At 30.0% G+C, this 16,512-nt stretch overlaps 1 protein-coding gene across 2 annotated transcripts; it reads left to right on the top strand.

The window, feature by feature from the left end:
• Positions 1 to 7,863: 7,863 nt before the first annotated feature.
• Positions 7,864 to 16,126, top strand: LOC134830817 (protein ECT2). Of its 2 annotated transcripts, XM_063844401.1 has the most exons (10): positions 7,864 to 8,380; positions 10,013 to 10,229; positions 11,172 to 11,664; positions 11,791 to 12,849; positions 13,434 to 13,565; positions 13,628 to 14,127; positions 14,187 to 15,042; positions 15,103 to 15,213; positions 15,298 to 15,450; positions 15,659 to 16,126. In XM_063844401.1, the coding sequence occupies exons 1-10, from the start codon at positions 8,287 to 8,289 to the stop codon at positions 15,788 to 15,790; spliced, it is 3,747 nt and encodes a 1,248-aa protein (XP_063700471.1). In that variant the 5' UTR covers positions 7,864 to 8,286; the 3' UTR covers positions 15,791 to 16,126. The 2 variants fall into 2 exon arrangements, with proteins under 2 accessions (XP_063700471.1, XP_063700472.1); XM_063844402.1 differs by lacking the exon at positions 11,791 to 12,849.
• Positions 16,127 to 16,512: the final 386 nt, after the last annotated feature.

The following is a 16,512-nucleotide window of genomic DNA, read 5'->3' as shown; positions in this document are numbered from 1 at the left end:
TTTATATATTTAGAAGGAAGAATTTAATCAAGAATGAAGCATATAACACAGTTGGATACTTTATTTTTTGAATACATAAGTATATTTTAGTATAACAACAACGACAACTCTTACTGTGTGTCAAGCTTTTCATAACATGAATAAAAATATGGTTTTTACCTTTCCAAATGACAGATGATAAAATATAAATGGAGGTGACGCAGATAAACTTTTCCATATCTTTTATTATTTGATTTTCTAATATAATAATTTTACTGCGATTTTTTTAAATATTTTTGCCTTCACAAATATTTTTTCTTTTCAGATTCTTTTCTATTTTTTAACAATTTTTTCATGTTATTTCTATTTTGAATTATATTAAGACACGAAATCAAAATATTTTACATCATAGATTTTGACGCGTCCTTTCGAGAAGAAGTTTCAAAATAAACTAAATTGTTGTGAATCAAAAGCAAAACATGCAAGTAGCGTTTGTGTTGTTGGAAAATTGTTGTTTGGGGAGACGAGAGTTTTGCGTGTTTCAGTGTGGCAACCGCACAGTAGACGACTATAACAAGATTCTCTCTCACGGCTTACTGTAGTATTCTGATGTTGTTTAATACATGTCACAAGCAATAATGGCTTTGTAAAGCAAAATTAAAAAAAGGGATGGGAAAATGGAAAACTGTACGAAACATCAAGGTTTTAATTTTTATATTATTGAACTGTATTAAATATTTTATTTTATTTTATTACTATTTATATTTTAATAATACTTCTTAATAAAATTATATATTAATTTTATAGACTTTTTTAATACTACCTACTCTTACATTAAAAAAATTTTGAAATTATTAATAATTTTCATCCCTGATAAAAAAAATAACACAAAAACAAGATACAAACAAAAATTTTGATAAAATAATAGTCAAATGCCGCTTTTGATAATGTAATATTTATATGAAAAGCAAAACACTCTCTTTCTCTCTAAACACACAATGTTCAGATGCTTCGTCGCCAGAAGGGGAGTTTTCATTCATGATTCGTTTTATTTACCTAATGTTCTTTTTCTGAACAGAAGAATATCATCAGAACGTAAACAAAGTGAGAGTAGATCCATTGCGCATGCATATTTCTCATTTCCATTCGGTTTATAATATTTCCATTGGATTGCAACATTAATAACATTTTACAATATCACTAACCGACCGTCGGTGTCGTGAAAAACAAAAAGTCACGGGCGGCAAATAGTTATAAATTAAAATTTTAAGGGAATGAAAAACGGCAACCTGTTTATGTCATCGTCGTTCTTGTTTATTCTCGTGTTTTGTTGCCGTGTGACACAATATGATCATATGTCTTCATACATTTTTTGCTGCTGTGAGTTTTTTTTTTGTGAATGAATATCCCTTAGACTTAGAAGATATGTGCATTTTCGTAATAACGTGGTAATAGCAGGTACATGTGTTGCGTGCGGTTTCAATTCATCGACTTTGTTTGCCTCTGTTTTGTATCTGAGACTCGTATTTTTATCTTTATAACAGACCTCCGTCGTTCGTGTGAATTTTTGTTCGTGTACCTGTGATAAGAAGAGAAAATAGTTTTTTTTTACATTTTACTGTTTATGCCTTTAATGGGATCAAAATTCAGTCATCCGGGAGAAGAGTGCTGAAAATTTGTGTGAATTAAAAGGATACTCAACAACTAATTGCCTAAAAGGATGTCTAAGCTACACGTTTTACAGAATGTATATACATATGTATTGATACAAAAGTGATTTGACCATTAGATTGTCTGACAAAAAAATATCAGTTTCCTATTTTTGTTCACTGAAAATTTTTTCTGTCGTTTCATGCATTCGGTTCAATTAAAGCTTTAAAATTGAACATTGTAAAAAATCGATATTTTAATCTAATGCTAATCGAGACAGTTTTGTTTTGCAAAAATTCAAACAAATGCCAAATCAAACGATTATTTGTGGGGATTTATAATTGTGACAGAAACGAGACTTGACTGCTTGTGAACATTTGAAACTGATTGATACCCGAAACATTTCTTTGTGTATGAATATATTTGAGAAAACTTAGGAAAATCATAGAACAGGAAAAGTGTGTAAGGAAAATTTATTGCTTAAAAAACATAAAATTGTTTCTTATTTTGACTGACGTCTTGATTATATACATATGTTCCTCTAAAGGCTCGTTTACGTTATAAGAACAAAATAATAATTAGGAGATACAAATATAGTTACAAATATAGATGATACAAATAGTTTTATTTTATTTTATCATAATTAATTCCATATAACAAATTAAAATAAAATTCATTTACCTACCTTTCATATTATAAGCAATTATATAATAAAAAGGAAATATCTGATTAAAATTAAATGTATGAACATCGTAAAGTAATAATTCATTTGAGTGAATTTTAATGTAAAAAAACTTATCAGCATTACAGAGGAGTGTTTATGACAATTTTGTGAAATCTGCATCTGAAAGACTGAAACGTAAATTCGCAGACGACAAAAATGTGCAAATATTATCATATTAATATTTCAAGAGAATCATTACCGAAGAGAAACGCTATCCAGATAGAGAAATAAAAACGAGGGAAATTGATCCTTTTTCGTATCGCATGTAAACAACAACTAAAAGAAAATTGTGTACATTATAAGATTAAATAAATGCGTTTTTGGTCCCCTTATTGGTTATTTGCGAGCAAAGACTAAAATTTCATTTCAACGTCAACACATTCAATTTGCATGTCGTTAGAAAACGTTTTTTGTAACTTCTCATAGTTCGGAGTACAATTTGTCGTGTGTTACAAGTAAAGCTATCAATCGAGGAGAAGTCAAAAAGTGATGTATGAGGTCTAAAAAACAGGATAATGCTTTTAAAATATTTTAACGTATCATACATGATGAGTTTTTTTATCTTGCTTTTTTTAGATTCAACGGGGCGAAAAAATATAGGAGGATGCATTTGGGGGTGCTTTAACGCTTGCGGATTAGGTAATTTTGTTTGAGGATTTGCTTTGAAAACATCAACATTGTCTGAAACCAACCAATAGCTTATGGTGAAGAAGATAATGGTATTTAAATAAATTGTTGGAATAACGTAACAATGCCAGAAAATATTGAATGAAAATTAAAATAATGTTATCTGATGCCTTTTTAGCTTTTGTTACCATTAACTATAGAACTTTGGTACGACAAAAAAGGGCATTGAAACGTATTTAAATAATCCTATTAGACCATTAACGGGTCCTGAACTCTCTTTCGCACTCGAACTTCAACAATGGCGTTGATTTAGATTGTTAAATACCAAGTTCTGTTTAATATTTTTAACGGGAAATGCCGGTACAAAATGAACGTCTGATATGTCAATAAAGTCTTTTCAATCACTTCCATGTTCGCAACAAGCTACGAGTAAATAATACATTATTCCATAAACGTTTTACAACTAAAAAGTGTCAAATAACATTTATTTTGCAAAGCTGAATGCACTTTTTTTGAACATACGCTTTTATGTGACAATAAGAAATATTAGAGAAAATAGTAAACATGTTTATTGCTTGTTGTCTGTCGGTAAATATTTTTCCATTTTTCGTCATTGATGATGCGTGCAATAATAAAAAACGAAAGAAAAAAACACTTATATGTATTTTCAGAAGTAAAAAAAACATTTGTCATCCGACACGAAATGTTGTTTGACAATTTCGTTTTGTAGTAGTTTGAGTTGTTAATGGGCAGATTTTCAGAACCATACATGCAATTTTTTTTTTGAACTTTCTAATGCTCCTTATTGTAAATAATATTTTAAAAATATTTTTAATTGTTTTCACGATTCAAAGATTTTTAAGTTCTCAAAATTAATTTAAAGCAAATTTTATTAAAATAAGTTAAACATAAAATAGTAAAAGGTAAACTCCTAAAAACCATTTCAAGTTCTTGCAATTCATCGTGACAAAAAAAAGGAAATTTTTCACACATTATTCTCACAAAAGAGCTTTTTAAAAATTAAACAATGGCGCTTCAACCCATTATTTTAATAAATAACGTTTTTCCTCCGTTGTTGTTTACTTTTTTTCGAGATCACCCACTTTCCTTTACTCTTTTTTCCTTCTTCACACATTGTTACACAAACACACTCTCAGAAGCGACGAAGTAAGAACAACAACTGAGCTAAATACTAATTGCATGTTTAACAAAAGTTACTCATTCAACTTGTTCCTTTGATGCTATTAAAACCGGAAAGAAAACAACAAAAATCGTGACTATTACCATCTTTCTGTGGAAGAGTTGCGAGTGAATGTGAATGGAAAAATGTTGAAAAAGGTATATTTGCGTCGCGTATACAGAAAGTAAAAACACTTATTTTCGCTTTAGATATAAATAATGAGACTTGTCTGACTCTATTGGGAAAAGTGTGGATATGCAAGAAAAGTTACTTTTAAAAACACGCCTTGATTCGTGTAATTTTACAATAAATCAGAGATGTGTTTGTGACTCAGACAAACCAAAATTTATTAGAACAAAATTTGATAAAGACGCTAATTTCAGATTCTATGATATTCAAGCTTATTTAATATGAATTATAATAATATTTACTTATAGAAACATAATTGACGATTTATCGAATGTCGTTCAATATTACAATAATGAATTGATTTATTTTTAAATCTTAAAATACTAGATAGATTTTATTAGTTTTACTTCCAAGAAATGATGCAAATGATAGAATGAACATATTTATTTGGACAAAGCAAAAGTATGCTAAAATTAAATCTCAAGCCCAAAAAGTATGATGAAATTTTTGGCTCGGGTATTTAATCCTAAATATGCCTTAATCATCGTCATTTTTCTTTTTTTTCTGTTCTTTTATGAATCAGTACTATTGTGAAAATTGGAAGAATGCAAAAAAAAGAAATGAAAGAAAAAATCTACTTACAAAATTTAATAAACTGCGTATAATTGATGATGGTTTTTTCTTTTGTAATGTAACAATAGACGGTTTCGCCATCATAACTGAATGCCCTATTTTACCTTCATTCAGTTGGTTTATAAATGATGATTTTTCTGTGCGAATAAATATGAAAGACTCATGCAACCTTACAGTTCTGAGCGTATTTTATATTTTCAGATACAAATTATTTTCTTCTCATTTCGTATTGTGAAAAACTTGATTATATTTATTTTATATCCGATGGATAAAACAGACAAACAGTTTGCTATATATCCAATAAAAAAGCAAAAAAAGATTTTCTATAAGTGAGCAATGTCAGTCATAGAATGAGTTCAACAAATCTATTCTGGCATTTCAACAATTTTTTGTAATTCTTTTCTTATTTATTTATATACTTCCTCCGACTTTTGTACTCCTACTTAGTTTGTACTTAGTTCTTAAAGGTTTCACTGTAATAATAAATTTTATATAATATACGACTATAGAAAAGACGACTAAAAAGGTAACAACAATATGATTATTATTAAAGCTGATGTTACCTGTCTCGTTTATGTCGTACTTTGTCTTTTTTCAACTAAAAAAGTATTTTTTATAAATAATTGAGTATGTCGTGTTTCATAAACATTGTAGAAGAAAAAGAATATTCTTAAAAAAAAAAAATAATGGAAAATTGTCATTAAAGACAATTTCTCTATTTTGCTTCCATAAAAAACAGGGTTTACAATAACTTTGAAAAGCTAAAGTGTTTTATCCTTGTAGCTTACTGTTTTATTTATACTTTTTAATTTCATTTTAGTTTAATTTTAAACATTCAGAAATTTTTACATTTTTTTTTAAAAATTTTAAAATTTTTAGAGTCATTTAACCTTTTATAATTAATTTAAGACAAATTTTATTGCATATATGATTTTTTCAATTATTTAATAATTTTTTAAAAATTAATTTATATATTAATCTTAATTAAAAAAAAAAAATTAACAAATATTTTAACAGTCGAAAAATATATTTTTTAAATATAAATTTTACAAAAAACATAAATAGGAGAAAATCGAAAATATTTTAAATTATATTGTCTTGATTTATAATGAAACTCTGTATACAAATATATTTTAATCGTATAATCTCATTGATAATTGCGAAGATTTTATGACAACGATTAGTTTTCTTTTTTTATAATTCAACCCTAAAAAGCATTTTACTTTCTTCAAATAAATGACTTTTCTTGCGAAATGAAAAGATTAGTTTCGTCTCTATTTTCATTTGATTCTCCATTTGGTTAGCAAGATTTTTCGTCAGCGTTCAAAGAATTTTATTAAAAAAGAAAAATTAAATAAAGGCATACACAAAGATAAGAAAAGAGAAGACTTATTAAAATATAGTAGAAAATGAAAAGAAGTGCTTCTTTTCATAATGAAATAATAATGAAAATGATCTTATCGTTAACTTTATGATTTCGAGTTTTGTGAAAAATTTTCTTTCAATTTTTCATGGCAGTTATTATTATTATTGCCTCATCAGATAATAGGTACTCCACACTGAAATGGATTCTGGCAATTGAATTGATGTTGAATGATAAATAAAATCCATTTGCAAAAAGAAATATAAGCGAGGGAGGAGACACTGACAGACATTTTATGGTTGTTTTATTTCAATCGTTATGATAGTTCTCTGTTCCCCCTTTCTTTATAACAATCGTACGACGTCTTTCTGTTATTAAAGTATACTCATAATGTTTGAATTATTTATTGTTAAAAATAAATTTACTATCATTTTTATCATGACGACTCGCCGATATCCACTTTGGGTAAATTATAGGGTGTTTTGTTCTTCTCCCCATTTTTTGTTGATGTTTTTATCGCAAACTAAAACCACAAATTACTTTTCTGCAAATCAATATTCAACTCTCTCTTTTTTTTAATACTTTTTTGTTATAATCCGTCGAGTGTTGACACATCCGCAAAAATAAAATAATTTCGACGAGTATTATTGTGGCGTAATGTTACGAGATCATTTATTGGTAGATGGTTGATGCGCGGTTAACTGCTGCAAAAATTGATATATTTCAGTCGTGATATGAATCACAGATATTGATAACAAAACTGGCATCCAGTTACTATAGACCTATAATGAATAAAATTTTATGTATGATCGAAGAACGGATAACCGGATTGATTTTGTTAGTAATAAAAATATTATGACAGCTAACAAGGGAAATTGAAAAATGTAATCAAAAATTATTTTTTATTTGATTTAATAAATAATAAAATAAAAATAAATTCTGTAGGCACGTGAACATCTCATATGGGTTTATTGACATACATACATAACAACTTGTATAAAAATTTTAAATTGAATAAAATTATTATTTACATGAAATTTGCATTAAAGTGCCATATGATAATTAACGAAATTATTTATTATGACATTCAGGTATTGTTAAAAAAAATCAATGAACCATTAAATACATCACTGCGTTGGAGTTTCATGATCCTGTAACGACAAATAAATTAGCTTTAAATTATTGGAATGAGAATAAGATACATCTTTGCATCCTCATACACAAATAAAATGTTTTTTCAAATTTTTCTGATAATTTCTAATAATTGCAAAAATAGGAATTAAGTAGAATAACGGAAAATGGAAGAAAAACATTCAAATTAGTCAACCTTCCAACTTATTTCCGCATAAGAGGCGCTGTTCCGGAAGTTGAATTTTCGGAAATGATGATGCAAAAACGCCATCTATATTAAACAGCGAGAAGTATGGGTTCCATTTGCTGTCGCACTTCCGCTTTGGAGGCTCCAAACAGGATATGGACCTGCTGCCTGCAGCGCCATCTTGCGACGTCATCACTTTCATACAACTCATTTTTACACTAATTCGCCAGAGGGCGTCTAGTTTAAAAGAAACATTGATATAGGCGGCAGATTTTCATTACTCTGTTTAAAATTAAATTTACCACGTAATTTGTGCATACTTCCTCGCAAAACTGCTCAAAAAGTCTGCAGAGAAGATCAATGCAGAAAAATAGATCGGAAAAGTGCGCTAAAAAGTGAAAATAGTGAAGAAAACAGCAATTTATGAAAAAATGGATGACGACCATGAATTTATGATGGTCTTGTTATTATTGTGCAAGCGAATAGAAATTATTTAATGATTCAATGATTCAGATTGTGTTGAAAGAACTACCGAGAGTGTGTGTGAAAGACGATAAAAATTACATTCAATTGACTTTAACAAGATAAACGTCTTTGTTTTATCCAAGTAGTCGCCTAAGTAAACGCCAAGTGAAACTCATATATTTTAACGAAAATAACTCTGCAAGAATCTCAGATTAACGATGGAGTCCCTTCAGGAGGAGCAAACATCAAGACGACAATCAGGATCCGATGTTGAGATGACTACAGCTCCCAATAGTCGAGGAGAAAGCCAAGGTATGAACAAAAAACTAAAACCGAAAAATTGCAAAAATACGTTAAAATTGGGAGTGTCTATAGAGATATTGGGACAGTACGTACTGAGAATTCATGGGAATTACACACTTACAACTCATGTAACAATTAAGGGATTTGAATAATGCTTGCATTTAAGACAAAAGATGGGTTTTAGGTAAAATGTTATTCTTTTCTTTGTGAACAACGGAAAAGATAATAAATGTATTTTGTACAATATTTGAAAGAATCTTGTGTACATAGGACATGTAAATTTTTATACAAATTTTAGGTAGAAATTTTATCTATCTACATATTAAAATAAAAACCCTTAAATGGTGTGAGAAACAAGTGATTTGAACCCAATTTTTATGGTTATTGGAGAATGTGATAAAACAAAAAAATCGTGAGTTTCTTTGTCTTTTCGTAAAAGAAATTGTGTTTCTTTTGCAAGAAATGCATCAATCATCGCGATGTATTGACAATAAAGATAATATCGAACAATAGAAGGAAAAGAGTAACGAAACGACTGTATCTCGTTTTATATTTTTTAACCGTTGTTTTTATTTTTGCCTCTATACATAAATTTTCATCCATCATATAAAGCACCTACAACAATTTTACAATAGATACAGGTGCTTTCTTAGTTATGCACACGAGCGTGTTATGGAGTTTTTTTTAAAACAGAGAAAAACAACGAAAGTTATCATAGTACAATAGTACATTCATATGGTCAATGTTTCGAATGTTCACTCAAACGGGAATAATTTATTCACTCAGTGTTTCACTATTTTTGTTGTTGTTTCTCCTTTCAAATAGCCACAAAAATTGCAATTGATGATATTTCTTTTTCATTCACGAGCAACATTTTTTTTTTTGGCAAAGATTATTTGAGATGAGATAAATCTGTTGTTTAATTGACGAGTGAACTAATGAGCAAATTTAAGTGAGTGACAAGAGTACGACATTACAAAGTTTAAACTAAATATTCAAATGGGATTTTTATGTCAATCATTTAAGTCTTATAAATTCTAATTTACAACTTATTCGATTTTTACCTATTTTGTTTTCATTTTGGAAAGTCTGTTTATCATCGTTATTATTTATTAACGCTCTATCATTTCTTATCATAAATTGAACTATTCATTTCTACGTTTTCAAACAATGAATGTCACTTTAATTTGCACACTTACAATTTTTAAATCTGTGACAAATTTATTGATAAAACATATTAAACACTCAAATTTTTATACACATAGTAAAATACTAAATAAAATTAAATAAACAAAATTTACGAATTGTGAAAATTTGTTGCCGGCTCGTGTAACTGTTGCATCAATAAATAATTGTCCAATAAGAAGCAAAAAATTAGAATTTCCGATATAAATGCTTATGAAGTCTATTTTTCGTAAAAGCCACACAACACGTTTTACAATCAAAGAAACAATTAAATTCAATTGAAATCTTTTGATAGCGCGTATTGAAAATTTTTTTCCGCAGATATAAACTAATAACCCCGTCGATTGATACTTTTAATTAAAATTTACTATTTTTGCTTATTTTTGTTTATAAGCATAATAGTTTTATTTTAAGAAAATCCTTATAAAGTTAAGATGATTTTTTGTTTAATTTCAGAGTTAACACTTCCAATTACAAAACAAACAAGAATTTGTTTAGTTGGAGGTGTCTGTGACGATGCAAATACTTTGCAAGCAGCGCAAAAGCTTGGAGTGCCCGTAATAATTTCAGAAACCGGATTGGAATACATTACTGATGAAAAATGGAATACGTATTTTGTACTCGATGATTTTGAGGGAAACAACTACTCAAAAATCAATCATGCCAAGCAAAAGTGAGTAACATTTCGTAATAAAAACAACAATGGTCTTCCATCAATTTTTATTACAACTCAACTGACAATTTGCACACAATTTCATTGCCATTCAATTAACACCTTGTCTTGCTCAAACAATAAAAGCAAACAAAATATTCATTTATTATTATCTACAAAGAACAACTAAGCGCGTTTGTAATTAAGACTTCCATTCAACAAAAAGAGAAAAACAACAAAAATAGAAATCAACATAAGAAGGTCAAGAATATCCCACAGAAAACATAAATTGTAACGATTGAACACACTTTTGAAGGAAATGAAACGCTTTTTACATCCAACATCTACTTTTCTGGTTTTTCAGTATACTTCCGCGAAAAATAGAATGTACTTAGTTGACAAAATTTTTAGAGTTCTATTGAAAAATGTTGTTTTTCTTTTGAATTAGTCATTTTTTTCGTTAAATTATAAATAAATGTGGAATTCACACACAAATAAATCTCTGTGTATCTCACATATCTGACGTCGTTTTCGCATTTTTTGCTTAAAATTGTTGTTGGACATAGGCAGAAACATTTGTGTAATTTTAAATGAAATTCTCATATGGATATAATAATCGAATGGTATCTTATCAAAAAAAAAAAAATAAAAAAAAAAATAAAATAAAAATAAATAAAAAAAAAATAAAATAAAATCGGAAGATGACATGACCTACCTAAAACAAAAACCAATTCGAAAATTAAGTGTTTCCAAAGTTGTGCCAAAAAACAAAAGTGAATCTATTCTATTTTCGTTGCGGTTCATCTCATCTATTTTAAGAGAGATCAAAAACAACAGCAAAAAAGTTTTAATATACACAAATACTTGTCATGCGTTGTTACTTTCCATTTTGAAAAAAAGATCCATTGTAGTTGTATTACATGTCTTAAAAAATATTCTTCTTATATCTTATGAACCTTTCAGGATTCTTGGTCCGCCAGCTCTCAAATACGCCGTCGAATCAGGTGAAGGACTTCCAAACAATAACCGTCCCATTTACAACTATGCTATGCGAGGAACGACAACTTGTTTTACGGGTATTCGACAAAAAAATGTACTCATCCGTTTAGTGAATCTGATTCACTTTATGGGAGGATCGATACGGAAAGATATGAATACGAAAGTCACACATTTGATATGTAACTCGAGCATTGGAGAAAAATATCAGTATGCCATGACATTTAGGCTTCCAGCAATTCGACCAAGTTGGGTGACAGAAGCATGGGAAAGTCGAGACAAGGAAAAGTTTTGTGCGAAAGAAGAAACCTTTTTGCGAGAACACAAGTTGAAAGTATTCGAGGGACAAAAAGTTTGCTTTTTCGGATTTCCTCCAGAAGAACATCAACACATGATTGATGTATTGAAGTCAAATGGCGGGATACCAACAGATATGGAAGATCCAGAGTGTTCTCATGTTGTAAGTAAAATTTTTCTTCTCAAAGATTTTTAAAGCTTTTTATGGGTTACGTTTTGTGAATAACACTCCATCATCTATCATCTTCATCTTGTCTCACTTAATATCAAATAAACAAAATTTTCACAGATCATTTCAAACACGGGCGAAAATTTTCCTGAACATATCATTCCTAATCCTGACTCTCCTACCTCTAAAGTAACCAATGAAGAAGAAGAACAGATAGAAGAGACAAAATCCAACGCTCCAATTCCGGAAATTGTTGTTGAAAATAACATGAATGTTGAAAACCATGGTACTTCGACATTTATGAGTCGTTTAGAGGAATTGGAAAAGCAAGAAGAGCCTCAAACGCCTTCTCGTGCAACTGATGGCATTATTTTGATTTCTAAAGCAGAAGACAAAAATTTCTTAAACCCAAATGATATATCTCCAATTTTGAAAAGCAAATTTCAAGACGAGTCATTACAAAGAATTAATGAAGAAGACGAGCCTGTTGAAGAGGAAGACGGAGAGATTTCCGTGATAGCATGTAAAGAACTCTTTAAGCGTAAACGACAGGAAGATAGTTTCGATAACATTTCTTTGGTTTCCACAGACTCTCTTGCACCATCTTTTAGTTCTGCTAAAAAACCAAAGTTGATAAGAACAGGCTCAATTACGAAAAATTTGAGACGTACAATGAGCTTTGCTGCCATAAAAACTCCTTTGTCGAACATGTTACGATCACGACGAAATTCTGCATCTATTGAAAATCCAAATGCATCAATAACGTCAATAAGTTCGATTAACTCGACATTTAATGAGAGTATTAAAAAGCCGGTGAAAGAAAAACTCCGATCAATTAAAGACAAGATAACAAAAAGTGCGAAGAAAGACTTGAACACGCCGAAAAATGTAAAAGGATTGATTTCTACATCAAATTTGGAGAGTTTAAAGAAAGTTTGTAAAGTAAAAGGAACCGAAACAGAAACAAGCGATGACTGTACTGACTTCAAAACGCCATTGGCTCCTCCACGAACGCCAAGAATAAATGCTGCTCATGCGTTTAGCAAGTCGATGATCTCTTCAAATGAATTCATGGCAGCAAGTTCAACGACAACACCAACTTCAGCTTTTGATCGTATTCAAAAAAATACAGAAGTCGAAGAGAAATCCGATGAAACAAAACTAGATGACCAAAATCCGGTACTTAACAATTTTACATTTTTTGTTGCTCGTGTGGATCATAGTTAAATTTGAAATTAGTTTTCGCGAAGAAAGCGTAAGAATGTGCAAAGCAGCGAATTTTCATTCCAACATATTTTAACGCGTAAATTTTTTCATTAAAAATTGGCAACAATTGAATTTATCATATTTTTATTCACAAATGTCATATCACTCATAATTTTTCGGGTTATTCTAACATATTTGGCTGCATTTATTTCTTAACTTTTAATTTTGCACAAAAATTTGACTATCTTCTGCACGAATTTTAGTTTTAGTTTACCTCATTTTCTCTCATATGTATATCATATCAATTCTTTGATGCATGAATTTTCATTAATTTTGTCAAAAGCAGCTAAAAAATCATTTGTTGCCAATTTTTTTGAAAGTTTTATACGCATGTGGCTTTTTATTCTTTGTGGTAAAAACTTCATTTGAAAAGAAGTTTAGCTGCTTTTGATATTAAATATTCGACTACATTTATTGTAGAATTTAAGTTTTTTTACAAACGCCTCTTTTTTTATTCAAGATTTTCACTAAATACACTTTTTCTAAATTTTTTAAAGGTTGTCGACGAACATGTTGTTCAAGCTAAACCAGAAGTGAGAAATAACAGAACTCACATTGTTAAGTCTGATTGGTTTTGGTATACAATTCAAAACGGTTATGCTGATGAAACAGATTATCTTTTCGGGGATGTAAGTGTTTATATTTGTTCATTAGTTTGAACATATTAGCTAACTTATCTTAACTTTTACAGTACCTTGATAGCATAGCGAACACTCCGGGAGCAGAAAGAAGAGATTCTTACCCTATTAGTTTCAATAAAAGAAAAAGAAAACGTTTGTCTCAACGAATTCTTGGCGATGGAACGCCTGTTGGAAGCGGTACGAATAAAAGACGTTCTTCTGTTAGTGATGCAGGACTTTTGTCCGTATCGGGTAGCTTTTTGGATTGTACAGCAACGCCAGAAAAGCACGATGGAAGTAAAGTGATCATAACAGACAAGGATAGTTCGCATGAACTGCCATCAGCAAAACAAATGTCCATGAGAAGAAATCATTTTATGGATTTCTTCCACACAGAGTCGAACTACGTCGGAATTCTCGAGACAATTTGCAAAGTGTTCAAAGAACCTTTGGAGAAGATGCTCGAAGAAAATCCTGAAGACAGTTTATTGAATTCCACAGAATTGAAAGGAATCTTTAGTAACTTTCTACCAATTTACGAAGTGCATATGAAAATGCTAAACATGTTGAAGTAAGATTTGCTTTTATAGTCAAACATCGAGTATTATTATATTTTCATAATTTTTACAGAGACATTCATTCAAATTGGGTCGAGGATTGTCTCATTGGACAAATTATTATTAAACACCGTGATGATTTACTCAAAGCTTATCCCCCATATGTCAATTTCTTTGAACAAATGAAAGAAACTCTTGTGCAATGTGACAGTCAGAAACCACGTTTTCATGCATTCTTGAAAATTTGTCAGACAAAACCAGAGTGCGGGCGTCAAACACTTCAAGATTTGATGATTCGCCCGGTTCAACGATTGCCAAGCATTAGTTTATTGTTGAAGGATATATTGAAACATACAGCAAAGACAAATCCCGATCACAAATGCTTATCAGATGCATTAGGAGCCATTACGGAAGTCATGCACGATATTAACGAAGATAAGAGAAAAATGGAAGGACAACTTGCGATCTTTGAAATCTTTAACGATATCGATAATTGTCCTCCTCATTTGGTTTCTTCGCATCGTAGTTTCGTCTCCAAATTAGAAGTGACAGAATTGACAGATTCTCTCAGCGGGAGAGGCGACTCGTTAGTATTGTTCTTGTTTTCAGACACGCTGGAAGTGTGCAAAAAACGATCCCGTGGATTCGGAACAATTAAGTCTCCCGGAACAAATGCTCTAAATTCGGTAAAAATTCAACAGGAAAAGAAAGCTTCGTATAAACACTATAAAATGATGCCTCTCAGTTCTATTCGCTACGTTATCGATATTCATGACAATCCGCGCGCATTTGCAATCAATTGTAAGTTGTGTGGAGATATCAAAGACAAACTCTATTCATTTAGTATTTGTGATGAGGAATGCGATAAAATCATCTATCTAAAAACTTTGTGTAAGCAAATGGCGGAGAATGCATGTCGAACGGAAACGGTAAATTCTTTACATGAACTTTTTGTGCTTGAAATTCTCTAAAATTTTTATCTCTCACAGGACAAATGCTTAATTAGTTGTAACTCGGAAGAATTAGGCATCGATGTTACAGATGTAAATGTCGGCACACTTTCAAGAGCCTTTAAATTTGCGACAAAAACTCGACTGAAGGTAATTATTTTTTTTTTCTTTTTCATTATTAAATCATAAATTTAATGTACTTACTTACTTTTTACTGATATTTCCTTTGTTTAGGTAGGACGGGCTTTTTCATTTAATAAAACGCCATCAAAACTAAAACGAGCAGTTTCAACGATGATGACATCTCCAACATTTGGAAGCACGAATAGTCTTACACCTTCAACACAAATGGCCCAAATGAAATTAGCAAGCTGTACGAATTTAAATGTATGCATGTTTAATGCTTTTGATAAGTAAATTAACGCTTTTTGGAGAGGGATCTTTTTAATAAAAAAAAAATACGGGAAATGGATTTTACTCTATCTTTGAACCAAGCTAATATCATCCTCTTTTAATGCTCATTGCGCAAAGTAGATTTAAAGTAGCTTTAAAATAAAAAAAAATTAATAGTTCATAGAAAAAAAATTTTTTTTAGGATCATAATAGTGAAGATACAGTAAGTCAGTCATCATCTTCACCAACATCGTCAGAAATTCTTCTTGCTCCAATGACTGTTCAACCAACTCGTAAAAATCGTGTTCCCATAGCAGCGCTAAGGAGAATATAAGAGTCCATCTTATTGTCTTTCCAAGAACAACTTGTGTTCAGTTAACAATACATATTTGTCAAGTACTTCCAATTTATAATTGAGCTCTACAGTAATGAGTTAATTTAAACATAATAATCGCTATTAAGATTTTAGAATATAGTTAACAATTCCATAATGTATTTTATATTTTTGTATAACATATTGTCAACTATAAGGAAATTTATTTTTATAAGTAAATTTAAGAGAAGACAAATAATTGAAGAAAAAACAACTGTAAATAACGAAAGAATAAAAATACGCTCAATTATCTAACTTTAAAATAATGTATCACTCGCTGAATAAAAAATCATAACAAACCGAACAATTAAAAATAGTATTTATTCAACGAATAATAACTTTAAAAAACTGATACTCCTCAGAGTAATACAGAGAAGCATCCCTTACAAAAATTCGATTAAGTTGTTCTTAATGTCTGTCTGCGATATTACTCTGAACTGCTGCATACTATTTAATTCAAAAATCCACTTCCGAGTTAACACTTTTCCAAATAAAGTTTTCGTACAAAAAAAAAGTACTGATTCTCTCTCTTTCTCTCGCATCGCAACTCAATGAAAATTGCGCAGGGTCATTAGAACAGCTGATAAAACACGTTACGCTCACATCGAATCACATGCAGCTACGAACATGCGATTGTACCGTATGATATAGGTATCCTATAATGAATGGCAAATAATGAGTAA

The sequence above is a fragment of the Culicoides brevitarsis genome, chromosome 2, assembly GCF_036172545.1.
Source record: "Culicoides brevitarsis isolate CSIRO-B50_1 chromosome 2, AGI_CSIRO_Cbre_v1, whole genome shotgun sequence".
NCBI lineage: Eukaryota > Metazoa > Arthropoda > Insecta > Diptera > Ceratopogonidae > Culicoides > Culicoides brevitarsis.
This window is presented reverse-complemented; position numbering and strand designations above follow the sequence as displayed.

Excerpts from the sequence above, each read along its gene's own strand:
- LOC134830817 (XM_063844401.1), top strand. The coding sequence starts at position 8,287 with ATGGAGTCCCTTCAGGAGGAGCAAACATCAAGACGACAATCAGGATCC. Across the intron at positions 11,665-11,790 it reads ATCCAGAGTGTTCTCATGTT|ATCATTTCAAACACGGGCGA; the intron begins GTAAGTAAAATT and ends AAATTTTCACAG. Across the intron at positions 12,850-13,433 it reads AACTAGATGACCAAAATCCG|GTTGTCGACGAACATGTTGT; the intron begins GTACTTAACAAT and ends AATTTTTTAAAG.